This window comes from Squalius cephalus, assembly GCF_949319135.1.
Source record: "Squalius cephalus genome assembly, chromosome: 10".
NCBI classification, from domain to species: domain Eukaryota; kingdom Metazoa; phylum Chordata; class Actinopteri; order Cypriniformes; family Leuciscidae; genus Squalius; species Squalius cephalus.
In genome coordinates, this window is record NC_137131.1 from 16029050 (window position 1) to 16048451 (window position 19402).

General features: G+C 37.5%; 3 protein-coding genes across 8 annotated transcripts in view; 1 reads left to right on the forward strand and 2 right to left on the reverse strand.

The window, feature by feature from the left end:
* The first annotated feature begins 498 nt into the window (after positions 1-498).
* cldn33b (claudin 33b) lies at positions 499-1566 on the forward strand. Its single transcript, XM_079884802.1, has one exon. It carries the CDS (start codon positions 723-725, stop codon positions 1386-1388), a length of 666 nt encoding a protein of 221 aa, XP_079740928.1. The 5' UTR covers positions 499-722; the 3' UTR covers positions 1389-1566.
* A 7596-nt stretch (positions 1567-9162) lies between these two features.
* Positions 9163-10571, reverse strand: cldn34a (claudin 34a). Its single transcript, XM_079884153.1, has one exon. The coding sequence runs from the start codon at positions 10483-10485 to the stop codon at positions 9748-9750; it is 738 nt and encodes a 245-aa protein (XP_079740279.1). The 5' UTR covers positions 10486-10571; the 3' UTR covers positions 9163-9747.
* A 3230-nt stretch (positions 10572-13801) lies between these two features.
* Positions 13802-19402, reverse strand: part of shroom2a (shroom family member 2a) — a 50696-nt gene continuing 45095 nt past the window's right edge. For all 6 annotated transcript variants that reach the window (XM_079884245.1, XM_079884244.1, XM_079884243.1 and 3 more), the window contains 4 exons: positions 18238-18804; positions 17588-17768; positions 16469-16741; positions 13802-15510 (listed from right to left, as the gene is read on the reverse strand). In XM_079884245.1, the coding sequence (XP_079740371.1) occupies positions 15238-15510; positions 16469-16741; positions 17588-17768; positions 18238-18804 (1294 nt within the window). In that variant the 3' untranslated portion in view covers positions 13802-15237. The remainder of the gene's footprint in view (positions 15511-16468; positions 16742-17587; positions 17769-18237; positions 18805-19402) is intronic.

Genomic DNA, 19402 nt, shown 5'->3' on the forward strand with positions numbered 1-19402 from the left:
AATCAAAACAGTTTGTCCCTTAAAAATGACAACAATCCAGATTTTAATGGCATCCTGTCTACAGTTTAATGGCATCCCGTGTGGCCTTTGGTCTCCTACTGCCAGATTGGGTTCTGAATAAAAAGATCTCTCCTTCCCTCCCTCTCTCTCTCCTCTCTCTCCTCTCTCTCTCTCTCTCCTCTCTCTCCTCTCTCTCTCTCTCTCTCTCCTCCCTCTCTCTCTCTCTCTCTCTCTCCTCTCTCTCTCTCTCTCTCTCTCTCTCCTCTCTCTCTCCTCTCTCTCTCCTCTCTCTCCTCCCTCTCTCTCTCCTCTCTCCTCTCTCTCTCCTCTCTCTCTCTCTCTCTCTCTCTCTCTCTCTCTCTCTCTCCTCTCTCTCTCTCTCTCTCTCTCTCTCTCTCTCTCTCTCTCTCTCTCTCTCTCTCTCTCTCTCTCTCTCTCTCTCTCGCTGAAAAGGATCCTAGAGGGCAGGGCCTAAAGTTTGAGTGCCCTCTCTCCCCATGTGTACACCTCCTCTACCTCCTGTGCTCAGATGATGAGTGCCTCTTACTGAAGACTGACGGACTGTGAAGAAGCTGCCAGCAGAACTGTACAATATCAGGATCCAAGGTGCTTTTGTTCTTCTCACACTCTTCATTCCTCTCTCATTTCTCTCACCGAGAAGAGGTTCTTGAGGTTCCGAAGGCCGTTGGACCCCAAGAGGGACACGGTAGTCAGAGGTAACCATGACAAACCCTTGCAATGTGGCTATGGAAATTCTGGGGATGCTGATCGGGATGGGGGGCTGGTTTTGTTCCCTGGCGGCCACCATTATGCCTCAGTGGATGTCACTTTCTACTGAGCTTTTTTCCTTGGAGAGCCACGAACAAGGGCTTTGGGAGTCGTGCGTGTTTCACGAGGTGATTGGCACGGAGTGCCGCCCCTATGACACTCTCCTAGGCCTCGATCACATGTGGATGGTGGCCCGTGTTCTGATATGCCTGTCGGATGCCACATGTCTTCTCGGACTTCTCCTCGCCATCCCTGCCATGAGTCAGATCAATTGCTGCAAGAGCGAGGAGGGGCGACGGACCAAGCGAGGTTTGAAGATCACGGCTGCTGTGTTTTTATGCATCGCCGGAATGTTGGTGCTAGCTCCCGTTTCCTACGTCGCTCATCATGTTGTCATGAAGTTCTTCGATGAGAGCACACCTCACGTGTTGCCCCGTTCAGAGTTTGGGGACGCGCTGTTCATCGGCTGGGCCGCAGCACTTCTCGACATTGTGGCAGGGATCCTGTTATTTACGTCTTGCACCGACTCAAGACACAGTGAAGCCAATCTGGTGTATCACCATCAAAGGCAGGAGATCAGAACTGTCAATGGTTCGAGAAAACGGACTGAGTATGTTTGAGATGATCCTCACTGTCCTGAAATGACTGTTGATGGGGCAGGAAAAAAACTTTTACACAGGAAAAAACCCTTTTGAATTGATCTTTAAATGATATTTTTTTTCCCCTCTGGAAAATGTTTAAGTTTAATGTATAGATCAATCAAACCAATGAAACAGGTAAATATTATGTTGCATTAATCCTCGCGTATCTAAGTATACTGTTTAATTATGTCTTATCAGTGAAGTATTAATATTAAAAGGTTGCCAATATGTTTTCAGTTTAATAGAGATAGTGATTGAAAAAAAGTGCCAATAATAAAAAAAAATCTTCCCATTTTTTGGAAATTTATTCACAAATATTGTCTTATATTATTTTAAAAGTATGTCCTCAACCTATTTGTTTAGTTTCAATATTATGCATCTAGTAACGCTAACACTTTGGTTCTTATTTCTGATTGCATATGTACACGGTACATGTAGTACTTAATGTCACTTGCAAGTGATTTGTTTGGAGATCAAGTGAACATACCCTGGAAACCAGCTGGTGCTAATCCCAAATATTGTCTGCTTTATTAAGAAATACATAAGATTCTGATTGAACTCATAATTTATACATACAATATTTTTATGCACTATATGGGGCAATTATATCATTTATATAAAGTCAAAACGATTCAGTAATATTATAAAATATTTTAAACAATGATATTGTTACTTTGAAGTGTACCCTTTTTTGAGATGTAGTTTATTAATATAATTTTGTATTTATTAATGTACTAGTGCTACTAATGCACCTTGTAGGCTATTAAATTCAATATATATATATGTATATTATATATATATATATATATATATATATATATATATATATATATATATATACACATATATATATATATTGAATTTCCAGTTTCTTAGCAAGAGTATACAAAAAAGATAAATGGAACAATATGAGATTGGGTGTTCTGGTGTGTTCAGTCAGGTGAGCTAATGGCAGTAAATGCCTGCTTGAGTGTAATTGTCTGTGATGGTCTCTCTATCAGAATGGAGACTAAGCTGTGTTTAATGAAGGCTCTAATGAGCAGCATGTCCTCTTGAGGAATGCATGCAAACAGTGCCACCTCCTCCTCTCCATCATTACTCTGATTTGAGCAGGTTAGGAGGAGACAGGGAGCTCCTTTCCACTGAATACTGCAACAGGTACGGCTCCACCCCGGAGAGAGCTTCAACCAAATAATCACATCTTTAAATGGAAATGTCCCCGTCTAATGATACTACAAGGGGTCAGTGATTTGAGAAATCATTGATTCATTAAAAGGTAGATAAATCCAAGTACAAACACAGGAAAAATGTTTCATTAAATATGTGACTTATTGCTTTAGACATAATAGAAATATGGTATATGGACAAAAAGTTCTCAGACTTGAAGGCGCCACATAGATTGTGCCCTCAACTTCCTCTGATGGATATTGATAGTGAAAATTAAAATGGGCGGTATGTTTACACTTAGATGTTTAGCTATTAACACTCATTTCCAGCTTCTGGTCGGGAGGGGACCTACCCTGGGCTCCCAGAAAGGGGAAATGGTGCGTCTTCGACTCATTAGGAACAATGTCCTAATGCAGCTCACTGCAAACAATCGAGAGCGAAAGACGCTGATAAACACATGAAACTAAATTGTAAACATTTGAATATTGTGGGATAAACACCATTCACAAACAAAGTATTTGTTTATATATTTGTATATTATGTGATTTCACAATTTTCCTTTTAATATCTCTTTCTTTAGAGAACAATAAGCTAAACAAAAACAAATGTGCTCGCAGGAAATGCCATCCAAGCAATGTCCGATTCTTTCAGTGAAAAGTAACCACGTCACTCATTAAATAAATAAACATTTTTAAAAATACATCAGCATCATAAATCTTCTGTTAGTTATTTTTCCATTTATTTCTACAAGAGGATTTTTTGTTTGTTTGTTTTTGTGAAGTTGTCGAAACAGTTAACATCATATTTATATCTTTTTCAGTTAAAACTATTCAATCAATCAATCAATCAATCAATCAACAAATTAATCAAAAAATTCTAAACACCTTGTAATGTCATTCTAGGCTTGGAATTTTCTTTAAAATACTACATAAAAGCGCAAAAAACAAAAACAAATCACTCTATCAAACTGGAAAAAGTACCAATTTCAAACAACACTTGTGTCCACACCGTGGCATTATAAACAGATGACAATCACCTGCATTGGTCAATAAACATATTGCTATCAATATACATTCATGAGCATCTTAACTTAGAGCACCAGCTCAGATAACCTGCTTTTTGTGCAAGCATACTGCATGAAAAGAAAATGTGAAGCAGGTTTAGTATACAGACTTGTAATGAATGTCCTCAAGTAAAATTATACCATCAAGTCCTTAATTATTGGTGTTACTCATCTGAGTTTATACCCTTTACTTAGTTGCTTAGCTATGCAAAACTGCAGATCAGAGCAGCAGAGGGTGAGATGACCTCTGTAGATGAGATACAAGCTGCAGCTCAAGGCCAGATACGACAAAAAAAATTACAAGATGAAAGTCTGAAAATGCCAATGGTTTCTCACAGGTGGAAAAAAGAAAAAACACTCTGCACCAGCAGTGCTGATCCCGCAACACACCCAGTGTGATCACATGCACACCCACAATCACATAACACCCTGCAGTACACACCCACAATACAACAAAAAGCGCATATTAATTTACCCTCCCCACCACAGCAACACAGAAATCATACTAATTATGTTTAGTATGATAAACTGGTTAAGAGGCCTTTAGAAAGGTTTAAGACAGACAGACAGACACAATTGATGCCCACAAGCTAAATGGTGTTTCATCCGAAGCAAGGCCAGTGCGGTGCCTACTCAAAAACTCGGTTTAGAAAATAATCCATATACAAATTTACAGGTAAAGTTACAGTGGGAATCCGTGTCTCTCTTGCCTCCCCTGAGCCCATTGATTTTTGAGTCACGTGAGAGGAGGCCACGCCTCCATCACGCTATGATTGGATATAATTGGTTTATGCAATAAATCCCGCCTCTTGTTTTCGTGAGCGCTTGCGACTTGGTCTGAATGAACAAAATTATGCTGTTAATGGGAAGACTAATTAAAAAGTATGTAAACATCTGTAACATTTAGTCCACTGGAGGCAAGCTTGGAGAACCCATGTGCAGTTTATTGCTAATCCAAAATAAGCAAATACAAAACTACAACTTGACATGACACTATAAACTTTAAACATGAACTGAAAAATCATCAACAGTGAGTTGCAACATCAATACTAAACAAAGACGCATGGAAAACAGGAGGGCTTAAATACACAGACTATAAAATGACTAGACAAGACACACCTGTGAACATCACAATTACCCAATGACAACATAGGACATGTGACAAGAGGAGCACATGGCAGGATCACATGACAAAGCCAGGAACAGGACAACGGGAAACCTTCAAGATAAAGGACATGAAACATGACCATGAAACAAAACTCAAAACTAGACGTGACAACAACTCACACACTTACATATCACCTCTTTATCTCATGTCAAAATCAAATGTGAAATGGCCCGAAAAACATGATGACTGTGTTTTTTTTTAGTGAGCAATCAGTTTGGTGAAATTAAAGGTACATCTTCGTATCTGTGACCACCTTTGATGACTGATGATCTGAAATATATGGACTATTTAAAAGAACAGCTGAACATCAGTTCACAAGTAAAATATATTGTTTAAATTTTTACTGCCTTTAGTTATTGTTTTGTAATAAATATAAAAATGCTTAAAAACACTAACTTGATGAGATTTATACTTAAAGGGTTGGTTCACCCAAAAATGAAAATTCTGTCATTAATTACTCCCCATCATGTTGTTCTAGCACTTGCATCTTCAGAACACAAATTAAGATATTTTTGATGAAATCTGAGAGCTGGCTCACATGGCTAAGACATCGTTAAAATAGTCCAAGTCACAGTGGCTCAACCTTAAGTTTATCAAGCGACTAGAATACTTTTTGTGTGCAAAAACAAACAAAAATAATGACTTTATTCAACTATTCAGAAGGTGCTTCTCAATATCCCTCCTCGTCTCCTCTCTCCTCCGTCCTCCATCCTATGACCCGGAAACCGATTGAGCTCAGCCATCTTGAAGGACATCTCTAATTGCACCGCGAGGAGGCGAGGAACGAGGAGTGAGGAGGCTTCCTGAGGAGTCATGAGCAAGGATGCACAGGTGTATCCTATGCGGAAGTGTTTTATCGACTAAACGTGACGCACGTATAAATTCTCCTGCCCCTTCACATCGATCACAATCATTTTAGTTTATACTTTACCTTTGCAGTTTATATAAACCACACATCTCACATATTTCAACAGGGTATCTTGCTTTATTATTATTTATTATGAATTTCTTAAATAACCAAACTAATAAGGTCAGATCCTTTGAGCTGATGACGCTGTGGAGTGACGCTCGAGTGATCAAGAATTCCAATGTGTAAAAAAGCTTTCATTCGATTCCTCCGTCCTCATTTTCTTTCCTTGCCTCCTTAAGTTTTAACTCCTACGGTGACCGTATTATTTCAAATCTGCCGGTGTGGTGAACAATCGAGTCCGGTTGAAGAGATAAGTCCGAGCTTAGGACCCAAGCAATCCGATTAGTTCAAAGCACGTTTTATGGGTAATCGCTTTAGGGTTACAAATAATACAAAATCACTTTATTATAGAAGAAGTTTGTACTACGTTATAACGAGTCATTAATGTATTTTAACTTATATGTTTCAAATACTAGTATTTAATCAAAGCTAGATTGTGAAATTAAACATTTCTCGTTGTTAGTGTGTTTTTTATAATAAATAAACAACATATTTGAGCTTCAAGCAACTACATTCTTGACTGAGAAACTCTTAAAACTACATTTCGTGACACAATAACAGTCGTATTTTTAAATTTCGTGTTTTTTCTCCTCCGCTATTGACGCAGCTCGGACTCATCTCTTCAACCGGACTCGATTGTTCACCGCACCAGCAGTCGCAAGTAATCTCCCCCTCGCATTCGTGACTGCGCCACAGAGTGTAAAAACGCGAAAGGCGAAGCTTGAATTTCCAGGTATGTCCCTCTTTGGCTAATGTATTTTCAAGATGGAGGCGCAACATGGCTGCCGCCATTCGAGCGACTTGCTCGTTTGTATTCTAAATGGCAGATTCTACGCTCACGAGAATACTTGATTAGTTGGTAGAAGTAATTACACATTAATGAGCACATATCATTTTGAAAGAACAGTGTTTTTTGCTAAGAATCAACTTAAAAAATTACACAGTGTAGCTTTAAAGATGTCTTTACTAACTTTTCTGGGCTGGCAGATTAAATTACCTTGCAGCTTATGAAGGAGCGAGTCAGCTCTTGGATTTCATCAAAAATATCTTAATTTGTGTTCCGAAGATGAACGAAAGTCTTACAGGGTTGGAACAACATGAGGGGGAGTAATTACTGACAAAATATACATTTTTGGGTGAACAAACCCTTTAAAACTATACACTAGCTATACTAATTACACTGTCAATGTAAAAATACCAAATATAATTATTTTAAGTGTACAATACATTAAGTGTAACAGGGACATAAACATGGAAAAAACTGCGAGGACTTTCCTCATTTCAGAACACACTGCTGTGCAGAGAAAAAATGTCAAAATCTAATCTTTATCTTTGGGTTGAACATATTCATATATATTTTAAATCTTCAATCAGTCATTTATTTATAAATACATTTATGAAGCATGTTTCCAAACAAATCAATGCAGTTCAAAGTGCTTTACAAGAAAGAACAAATGACTGACACTAGGTTTAAAACGAATAATAAATACTTCTCCCATATACTGTTGAACTCTGATATGAGAATGTCGTCATGTTCATTGGCCTTCACTTTTGGCTTTACTTTCTTATCACAGTGTGTGTGATAAATGCTAAGTGTTAATGTCACACGTCTCATATGCTGCACGATCAGAACAGGGTTTCCTTTCTTCCATCCTTTTGGGGCACAGGCCAAAATACTAACAAACTGTTTTTAAGGAGCTTTTATACTAAGGTCCAAGAAAGTTTGTTTAACTCCACCAATATTATGCCCCACTCTTGGTCACATGAGAGCAGAAATGTGTTTGTTACCCTCTCTAAGACAATGAGTTCGTCTCAGTATGGGGTCTTGGCTCTTCTCTGTCAGGATGTTTCTTTCACCTCTTCCTCAGAACAATGCACGTCAAATTGCCAATGGCCCTGGGAGTCCATCCTGGAAGACAAATTCTCCGCTGTTCCTAAACCACAATTCTTAACACATATTCTTGTGTATACATTTTTGAGTGTTTTAGATGGATAAATCATCAAAACTGCTAAAGAGACCTCGACAGACTACTGAACCAAGGTTATTTTAGGTTTGCATTTTTAAAATAGTTTTTATTTTAATATCATTTTCAAATTTCCTATAAATTTCAGTTTAGTTTTAGTTAGTTTCATTAATGGTTTTGCTAGTTGTAGTTTAGTTTTTTATATATTTAGTTTCAGTGTGGTAATATAATGTTATATAAAAAATAAAGTAGTGCAGTGGAATGGAAAAACGTGATTTTCCGATACAGAATGAGAGAAAATTAATTACAAAAACAATTATTTATTTTTGCTAATTGTTATTTTATTTCAGTCAGTTTTTCAGTAACTGTTGTTAGTTTCGGTTAATTTTAGTTTTTCATTTATGTTAACATTTTTTTTATTTCAGTTTACGACAATGTTTTTTTTTTTTTTTGTACCAATAGTTTTAGTCTTAGTTTCAGTTTTCGTTTACGAAAATAACCTTAGAACCAACACACACAAAAAACAACAAAAGCAACTTTAATTGGCAATAATTAAATAATTAATTTCCCGTTGTAAAGTTATTAGGGGGATTATGTTGTTTTATAACAGAATAAAATCATGTGGGATTTGTCAAAATTAATGTTCAATTTTAACAAGATTAAATGTTGGCAAGTAACAAACTCAAAGCCCATGGGGGGTGTAGAAAATCACAGTAATAAGGGCAAGTATCAAGCTGGGAAATAACAGTAAAGTTCATTCCACTCATGGCAGGGGTTATTTCCTCTGAAATCACCTTGTCCCCTCTCAAAGATCCACTCTAGTCAGCTGAATCATATCTAAAATCAAATTCAAGATATTATGCGTTAACAGCTTTTATAGTGGCAGCCTGGTGATTATATTAGGTAAGCACTGTCTGAAAAACAATGGAAAATATTTTGTGCATGCACTGCTAAAAATTAAATGATCAATAAGTTATGACACCATATGTTTTTACATTGCTTTAACTCATCAAAATATTTTCAATTTCAATGTTCTTCAATTTTCAACCTTTTTATGTTATATAAGAATCAGCTCATTTTTAAAAGTCAGTTGAATGTAATTTAAGTTGAAAGGACTCAAACATCCAAGTTGATTGTACTCAAAAAATTAAAGCAGCAAAATTTTTTACAGTTTTTTTCCCCCAGTGTATAGCACTACTCAGTTCGTTTTTTTAAATGATCTTATTGGGTCCAGTGCTCATTACTTTCTCTCTAAAACACTGAGAGGAATAAATTAGCATTTTACACATTATCTTCATATACACAAACAATTCAAAAGTTTATACTCAATAATTAAAGATATACATTTCAAATGAACACTGCTCATCAAAGAACCCTGAAAAAATGTGCTTACAAAAAGCAGTACCACTGTTTTTAACTGAGATAATAATAAGAAATGTTTATTTAACACCAAATCAGCATATTATAATGATTTGACACTGAAGACTGGAGTAATGATGCTGAGAATTCAGCTTTGGTATCACATGAATAAATTACATTTTAAAATATATTCAAATAAAAACATTTTTAAATAACATTTCACAATATTACTGTTTTTACCAATTTTTCATCAAATTTTGTTGTGCATAAGATACTTCTTTTAAAAACGTTAAGAAATCTTTCTGACCCCAAATTGGTAAATATATACATACATATACATTTAACATAAAGTATATAACTTACATTACAGACATTTAGGTAAGAATTTTGTTGCATAGACAGATCTCAGATATAGCATAGTGTGTCCTGCACATTATGTAACAAGATTATACGAAAAACTTTCAAATTCCAGTGTTGATCTTTCAAATTAACAATTTGTTGCCTTTATTTCTGTTCACTTTAGTAATTACAGAATTTAATTATGATATTTGATATACTCAGATATACAAATTTACCTCGAATAGTCAAAATTCTTGAGAAATTGTATGTAGAGCCTTCAATGTCCTTCCATAGAATAATGCATTTTATTATAAATGATTATCCGATTCATATGCTGGGTTGATATTCCCTTCATCCACACTCTCTTTAATTACACCAAGAAAGCCTTCATCCCTTAGACTTTTGTCAAAATGTCCAGTTTCTCCACTCGTCGGCATCTTGGTTTTGGGATACCTGTAGCACAATAGTAGTAGTCCACTTACAATGAGTAGGCAAGCTGAGCCGATCCCAAACCCAATCCCTGGACCCACTTTCTGTTTTACTGGAGCAGAAGGCAAGTAGAAGTCAGGTGGGAAGTCTATAGTGAGATTCGCCAGCACAGAACTCATATTCCAAATGACAGGGACCAGAGTACACACTGCAGTTATCCAGTACAAGGAACCCGCCATCACAAAGGCCAACCTGACACGCCCGCCATCAACCCCAAGAGTTGCGTTTCTCACCGCATATCCTGCCACCAGGTTTGCGACTACCCCCACACCAATAGCGGTCATGCAAAGTACCTGAGCGGCTGCAATCTCTGGAGGAGTGAAGGAATCTGTAAGGCCGATGCTGTTGCAGATCTCAGCCGAGTCCAAAATGTGGCTGTTGAAACAGGCCCTCCACACGCCCACCCAGGCCAGTCCTCCAGTGATGACCGTCCGATTGTCCACGTACCATATCCTCCAGTCGTTCACCCCAGAAATGGAGGCCATCATTATCCATCCTACAAACCCAAACACCAGACCCACAAACTGCCGATGGACTGACTGGGCTAGGTAAGCCATTGCTAAAACTGCAGAGACCCGACACCAGGTGGTTATGAATATTTCCTCCTCAGGTTTGCCAACTGTTCTTCAGGGCCATGGCTATATTGCAATCACACAACTTCTGTCAGATTAAAGAAAGTTAAAAGTGATGGGGAGAACTGAAAGACATTCTTAACACATTTGTCCAATGATGCCAGGGACCCAAAATATGAGGATTCCATTTTGAAGGACCCCTTCCTAAAATATGAAGTCAGCTATAGCCTGCACTACCATTCCAAATTTTGGGGTCAGTATTTATTTTTTATTTTTTTTAAAGAAATGTTATTATTCAGCGACTGCATGGTCAAAAGTAACAGTAAAGACATTTATACTGTTACAAAAAATCAGCAAAAGAATTATCATGGTGTCCACAAAAACATTAAGCAACACAACCGTTTTCAGCCATTTGATAATAGGAAATGTTTCTTAAGCACCAAATCAACATATTAGAATGATTTCTGAAGAATCATGAGACACTGAAGACTGGAGTAATTGAGTGAGTATAAGAGACATCTTTCAAAACATTAAATTACCAACCCCAAACTTATGAACAGTAGTGCATTCTTTTATATATAAATATGCATTGATACTGCACATGTGGGAAAAATAGTAAGCATGATATTATTTAGAAAATGTGTAAAAAAAAAAAAAAGGCAACAAAAAAACGAGTAAAATATTATTTGGAAAATATTTAATGTGTTTCAGGAAAAGTAATATAATAATAATAATAATAATATAATATCATAATAAGTCATTAGAAAGTAGACATAAATGGTAATCATTTTTAAAATAAATGTCTTATTATTTACTGAAATTTTCCGTGGACCCCCAACACCCCATTGGGACCTTTTAATGGGCTTTTGTTCTTTTAATGATATGACAGTAGAGAGAAGACAGGAAAACACATGGAGATTGCAGGGGCAAAGGGGTTGGGACGTGACGCAGGCTTTAAATTAAAGTGTTTGGAATATACAAAGTGCTTCCTTTGGAAACAAACAACCATTTTAGACTGAGGAAAATGTTTTTCACATCTAGTGTTTAAAAAAATTGTGGTGAAGAGTGATGTTTCCAGAGGGAGGAAAAAGGACACTGCATTGAGGGTCAAGCAAAAGACGACGCATTTGAGACCAAGCAGAGGAAAAGGAGGATAAGAGAGAGAGAGAGAGAGAGAGAGAGACTAATATTTCCTGCCTGGCTCCCTGCACACCTGGGGTTGCGGAATGTTCCGGGATAAGCTGAAAGGTCATTTACAATAATCTGTTTCTTCACGCACAGGAATCAGAGATGGGGACAATTATTAGAGCTTTGGTGAAGTGATTTCCTTAACACTTTGCCAACAACCCCCCAATAACTCCATGTTATCCATGTTAATATGTTATCATATTATGTTGCTAAGTCTACTGAACCTACACAGGCCTATTTCTATTTATGTGTATTTTTGTTTACACTTTATGTTAAGGTCTTAGTTACAATGTTATTATTCATTTTAGTAGGCTACTGAGTATCAACGAACAACATGAATTTAGGGTTAGGGTTTAGTTTATGGTTAGCTGCATTTCTATGCATAATTTAGCTACTGTTATTACAATGGTAAGCTAAGTACATGTAAAATGTAACAAAGACATTGGCTTTTTCACAATTTTCAGGGAAACTCACTCCAGCTCTTGTTATCCACAATTGTAACTCTTCAGTCAAGGTTGTGTAAAATTGACTGAGCATGTTCAAACATCATTAGTAAATAGTAATGACAACATGTAGCTTACTCACTATCACATAGAGCACAACAAACTCATCCTTACCTGTGAAACGTTTTGAGCTCCTTCGAAACTGTCAATCAGTCCATCCAAAATACAGGATGTCTCACGAAACTAGCGGAAAAGACAACTTTCCAAACTGACGCGTAGGCTACAAGTCAAACACAACTGTGGTTAATGATTAATAGCATATCCAATAAATGGATGAGTGGGAGTGGAGGATCAGTGCAAAACAATAAAGTTACTGCGTCTGCGTGTAGTGGATCGCTGCGGCTGATCACGTTACTGATAACAACTTGTTCCTTAGGGCCTATAGGCAGAATGGTCAGTTCAACTTGACCTAGGTTAATTGTTTTAAGGAGTAATTGTTGATAACGTCTCTGCAGTGCCAGTGTGTGCACGCACATGATAATGTAACGTGTTATTTGCATATTTTTTATCTGTAAACACAAGCAGACTGTTACATTCTCTTTTATTCATCAAACATCTTGGTATGCAATAAGGGCTCGCTTATACTTAAGCTCAAATTCTTCCATAGAGTTTTGTCAGGATTATGTTTCAATATATTTTAAATTATCGAAATAAAAAAATCTAATTTAAAAGCTCAAATCATGCTAAAGACCTTTTTTTTTTTGGCTGCTCCAGCTAATGAGCATGCGTATTCCAGAGTAAACACTCAAAACGTCGATTGTTTCTTTTTTCATTACTGTTTTTAGATTTTAAAATAGGTTTATGATTTCGAGTAGAAATAAATATTTCAGCAGAAATATACACATATGCCACAGTATTATTTACACAGCTGTGCGTATACCATTATTTTGTTCTACCCCCTATCGCGTTTTACAGACGTCAAAGTCTCTTTCCTGATTGGCCAAGACACTGAGACTATATCTGAAGTTAAATATTACTGAAAACGAAGGTGATCAGAGCTATTCAGATAAAAAAAAAGAAAAGAATGATTGCTTCAGGAAACAAAAAAATATTGAATTACGTAATATTAAACTGCATAATTACTGATACACACAAAATGTTGTATGAACATAGGCCTACCTCTAAAATTTAACTAAAATGTCATTCCTTTGATCTCATTATGGAAAAAGAAATTAATGTTTAGTACCTAAAAGAATAATAGGATACTTTTGACAAATACGTTTAAAACGGTGCACATTTACATGAGATGTGGATTCGTAGTGGCCAACATGATGACATATTGCCAGTCAAATTCTACTTTATCTCTAAACCTTCCCATTTATCAGACACTTTTGTTTGTAAAAAAATAAGAAAAAAATAAAATAAATCTTGGGTGACATATACGGATGATATTTCTACAGTGTATCGGAAAACTAAGAACATTGTATCATACTGCATTCATGCCAACAATTGTCAGTATAAAGCAATAGTGGCCATCCAGAAATGAGGCATGACAGACAACGTTCAATGAATGCCTCAATTTCACTGTTAAAGCATGCTGTTATATGTAAACAAAATATTTGTGATTTATATGCAGCTTGCAAAAAAAAAAAAAAAAAAAAAAAAATCTTCAGAATGCTGCTTTTAATGCTTTTCGCTACATAATGCATGTGGTTTCAACATCTACCAGCAGGTGAAAACTGAATGATCACAGTCAAATCACATATTTGTGGAATGTGAGCCAATTATATTTTGGCAATACGTTCAACTCAATGATCTTGTAATACATGCTTTGTCTTTTCTACACACTGTGTCTTTTATGAAAAATGATTTGTGCATGTAATAATTAAGAGGAGCAATGTTAAATGCAATACACTCATGACATTGCTTTTCATTAGCTATCTGTGGAAATAAGGCCACAATGAAAAGCGGATTTGTAACTATTAAATTTCTGTGTAAATGTACACAGACTAGAAGATGAAGCTTTTTTTCATTTTGCTCCTTTCAAAGCCATTCTGACCTCATAAAATATCAAACACAAAAATCTTACAGATGAAGTTATAAATGACTCAGACACATGACTTGGAGCAAAAGGCAGCTGGTATTTTATAGACAAGCACTGAATCCTTTGTGAAATGATATTATATGGTTTAGGCAAGTCTCTTAGATTCTTTAAACAATAGAATACTTACAGTCAATCCTAATTCTGGTGTTACAATGCATTTTATGGTGATATACAGCTAAAAAAGCATGCAGACTAAAGTGGTAGTTTGCTTGGCTAAAATAAAGTGAAAGAGTACAATACTAGCCTATTCTAGTTATATACAAAGATTCAAAAGGCTAAAATAAATTACTACAAATATCACTGAATTATTTTTTAACATAATCAGGATAGTGACACGTCATTTGAAATAATGCACCCCCAAAAAGTCCGTTTTGGGAGTTAATTACAGCCTCCTGATGAAAATAGCAACACAGCTTACATGTGCAATGCTTGGGTGAAGAATTTATGCCAGGATTTGAGTGTATGTCTGAATCACAAGTGTTTGTATTGGGCTTCAGGCACATTCACTTTAAGGTGTCTTTCATCGCCCTCTAGTGGTTAAAAAGATACAGCACACTGAGTGACCATGGCATGGTTTTACTGAGTGTCAAGTGTTGAGAACACATAGGAGCAAAAAGGGGCAAGGTCTATTAAAACAGTTGTGGGGGGAAAATTAAAGTGTCTTTAAAAAATATGATTATTTCACCATATAATTCTATGGGTCGTATAACATTGAAAGATCATGAAAGCATAAGGTCAGCTGACACTAAAAATGGTAACAACCACAGTGTGCTCTGTAAAATCAGGTTGGGTCAAATCATGATCTGAAAGTGCCCAGCACTTCCAGGGTCTTCATGAGTCTTGCCAAAATGCTCTCTGCTGGGTCAGACAAAGAGCACTCAATATATGACCAGAACGCAATTCTATTGGCAGTAAATGGACATTAAGTACTAGCACCCTGTTATTTAGGGTGACGTCAAGCGAGTTGCTCTGGATTACTGCATGAATCGCTCCATCAAGTCCTCAGTTGGTTGTCCTGTGGTCCATTGGGAGACTGTCCATCAGACCCTTGAGCTGCTCCTCCCCCAGTTTAATCTTGTCCTCGAGCTTGCGTTGCTCAATAATAAGGGCAGATTTCATTTTCACAAAGTGCTCATAATCAGCCATACTCTCTTCCGGCAGGTAGCTGGCCAAGATGTCGTAGACCACACGCTCTCTCCTGTCAAGGTTCTCCTTCAGCTCCTTGGCATCCTCATGTTGACGGATCAGCAGTTTGCGTTTCTCTGTCAGAGTACGCTGTAGAAGGAAGATGAACATTTCACATTTTAACATTTTCACGTTATACACGTTTACTTAGCTAATCTAAATGGGGGCATTCCATAGACGTAATGGATTTTATACTGTACAAACTGTATATTCTATGCCCCTACACTAACACTACCCTAAACCTACCCATCACAGAAAACTTTCTGCATTTTTAAAAAAACATTTAATTGCTTTATTTTTATACCAGTTTTACAAATGAGGAGATTTTGGTCAGGTTTTGGTCGCTTTGGTCACACACACACAAACACACACACACACACACACACACACACACACACACACACACAGACAAACACACATATACCATTAACAACAATTGAGCACCAAATCCGCATAATAGAATTAGAATGATCTCTGAAGGATCATGTGACACTGAAGACTGGAGTAATGGCTGATGAATATTCAGCTTTACTTTCACAGAAATAAATTACATTTTAAAATAGAAAACAGTTTTTTTAAATTGTAAAATATACTACACTGGCAAAAAGTGTCCCAATCAACCAGGCTGAAGATAATAATTGTAATCATTTGTTTCTCTAAAGGCTTCTATGCGAATAAAACAAAGCTATATGAAAGTAAGTGAAATTTAATTATCTGGATTAGTCCAATTAAACCTGTATAAATGGTATAGTACTAGAAGAATAGAACTGTAATGTATACCATGGTACTCAGTTATAACCATTTTCCAAAGTATCAATATAAGGATAAAGATAGGAAACAGAAAAGGATCTGGAAGTGAGCTGGACACAAAGCTGTGTCGCCTGTATCAGCCTAACGCGGTACTTTTATGTTAGCATAGTTTTACAGCCTTAATTCTGTTCTCTTAATCAAACTATTTTCTTGTGCTTTTTGAAATTTACAAATCTGGAAGTCATTCCTCCACAACATGAATCCTGCTTTCCCAAATCCCTGAGAATTTCATTCTCACCCTCTCGTCCTGTGAAGCATCTTCCTCCAGGCTGTTCAGGGCATTCTCTACTCTGGCCAATCGTCCAGACAGAGACAGCAAAAGGTTGACCACTTTATCAAGATCACCGACGAACATGCGGAACTTGTCGAGTTCATTGGGCTTGCAGACACCTTGTACGATGGCCTCCACATCTTCCCCAAGAGCGTTGTTGTCCTGCACGTCCTCCTGTAGACTCTCCTGTGCTTCCCTCAGCACCTGCAACTTCTTGCTGAGGCTGTCAATCAACTCATGCTGCAAAGAGAGGAACATCATTTGATCAAATAAATTGGTAAGTAGCGCGTTGCTGTATTTGGTTGCGTTGTGAGTATTTGCAGCACATGTGTTATCAAACTGATGAAGATTTTAATTTGCTGGTGTTTTTTCAATATGCATGTGTTTTCTTCCGTTGCAGTGCATTGAGCTCTCTTGGCCACTGTATAAAAACTAAAAAGTACATTTAACACAAGACTAAAGCCCCGTTTTTGTTTTGACGTGCCGCTTTAAAAAACTGGCTGACCAATGAGATTGGTGCTTTTGTTCAAGTGCCTGGAGCCGCTGAAGTTGCAGTATTTGATGGCGCTCAAGCACAAAATGGTCTTGCCGAGCACTCATTGATAGAAGACGAAGAGGAAGTAAGTAGATGAAGAAGAAGATGCAACGAGGCAAGATGAATGTAGAGCTGCTGGTCTCTGGTGTCTGAACACAAACTTTATGACAAATGCCACAGCGACTACAAAAATCTTTTAGCAAAAAGTGTGTGAATTGTTTTGGCAAGTACATAAATACTGGCTCTCTTCTTCTGTGTGACAAGTAAATGTCAGAAGCGTAAAGTTACGCAGCGCCACCTTGTGTACCGGGGTTTTCTGGTTTTCAATAAGCGCCATCTACTTTCAGGGAGTGAATTTGCATGTTCACTCGGCGCATCGCCAGTGAAAATCGATTGGGTATGAACACAAAGACACGTCAAAAAACACTGGCGAAAAGCGCGCGATAATCGTCCCGGTGTGCACGGGGCTTAAGACTAAATTTTAAAAAAGCTGACAAAATTAACACTAATGGTAAGAAAACATCTTTTTTTACAATACAATTTGTTTGTACCTTCTTGTTGGCAAGATCACTTTCATTGTCTTCCTCCAACTCCTCTTCTGAATCGTGTTCCTCACTCTGTTCCTGCATGTCCTTCATCTTAATCAGCAGCTCTGCTTTGGGTGCAGATGTACTGTAGTAGGTTGAATTAGTCACTAAAGCAGTAGCCACTACCAGGCTGTCGTCTTCTTTCCTGAGAACCCACAGAGTTTTATGAGAAACACAATCCAACTGATTCAAACACTACACACTTATGACAGGATAAAACAATTGCGTGGCATGAGTTTGGGGCGGAAGATGCTGAGCTATCCGTTTGAGCAAGATGAGTCCTAGATTTCTAACAAGAAACATAAACCATGCTTATGAATCATAACTTGAATGAGCAAAGAGAACTGGGCCAGCTACAATTTTCATGAAATTCCCATTCTTAGAAATCTTTTTTTATGAGAACCACATGGGTAGGGCTCAAAACAACCCTGACTTCCTGATTGAAAAAATAATAAACAGAACATCAGAAACACGTTCAATCCGTCTTCGTTCTTAAGGGTATTAAGGGTAAATTCCTGGAATAAATAATGAAATACAAACTTGGCAAACTGAGTTGGGGCCTTAATGAGGTAAGAAATTGGAATATAGTAGGTTCACAAGTAAGAAATACTAACTTCTCCACAGAGTTACGAGGGGAGAGCTGTTTAGGTGCAGCTTTCCTGCGCTGTTGGGCCTCCTCCAGTAGCAACTCTCCCTGAGGGAAAATACCCTCCATCAGATCCATAGTGGTCTTCATCTTACTCTGGTCTAAAATGTCCACTAGGGACTTGTCCTTGACCATTATGTCTCTAGCCAGCTCCTTTCTTTTTTCGTCGTCCTCTGACTGCAAGGGATGTGAAGACAATCCGTTGTTGCTTTGATCTAATGAAGGGCTTGTCTGCTCATAGAATAGCGGGTTCACATTGGTTTGTGGCCCCTGGTCTTTCAGAAGGCCCATATCTGCGTCTCTTGTTTCTGGCCCCTGGTCCTTTTGCCTGGTGTAGGTACAGAACAGAGAGTATGACTGATCCGGGTTTCCCAAGCTCTGAAGAGGAGTTACTCCGGGTTCTTGCGAGCTGACGGGGGTCTCGCTGGGCAGGTCGAGATATTGTCGACTTTCTTTTTCGGTGTTACTTTCTGAGTGGACAATCTTAATGGGCACTTTCTTCACCGATGTGATCTCATCTTTAACTCTATCCATCCTGGTAAACAACAATGGTGAAAATAGAAATGTGTTATTCTGGTGAACACAAGAAATGCAACATAAGGTAACTAGGCAAAAGCATAAGCACAACAAGGGCAGTACAATCTATTTTCATGAGTCTAATCTTTGTGAAAACACATGAAATTATTTTACTTCAGGCTAGAAGGCTTTGCACACAGGAAAACAAGGAGGAAACTATCTTTGTCAGTTCATGTGACCAAATCCATATATATATGGATATATATATATATACACACTGTACGTCACTGAAACCCTTTTGCCCCGCTCAAAACCTTTGCCTTATCCAGACTTTTAAAGAGGCGTCTACTGTAAGACTACTACAGATCCCATTCGTTTCCAAAAACAGCAAAAATAAAGCCCCTGAAATTATATTTTTCAACAGTCTTCAGTTGAGGCTATGTGGTATTCTTCTTATGACTGATCTGAAGAACTGCAGTACACATGGACAATCTGCAGTACGGGCACATATGAATAAGCCCCTTGTATGTGCATGAATACAATAAAGAGACAGTCAGAGAAGCACTGTCATTAAATTACTGGGCTGTAGGGAGAGTTTCCAGTGATGGTTTTAAGAT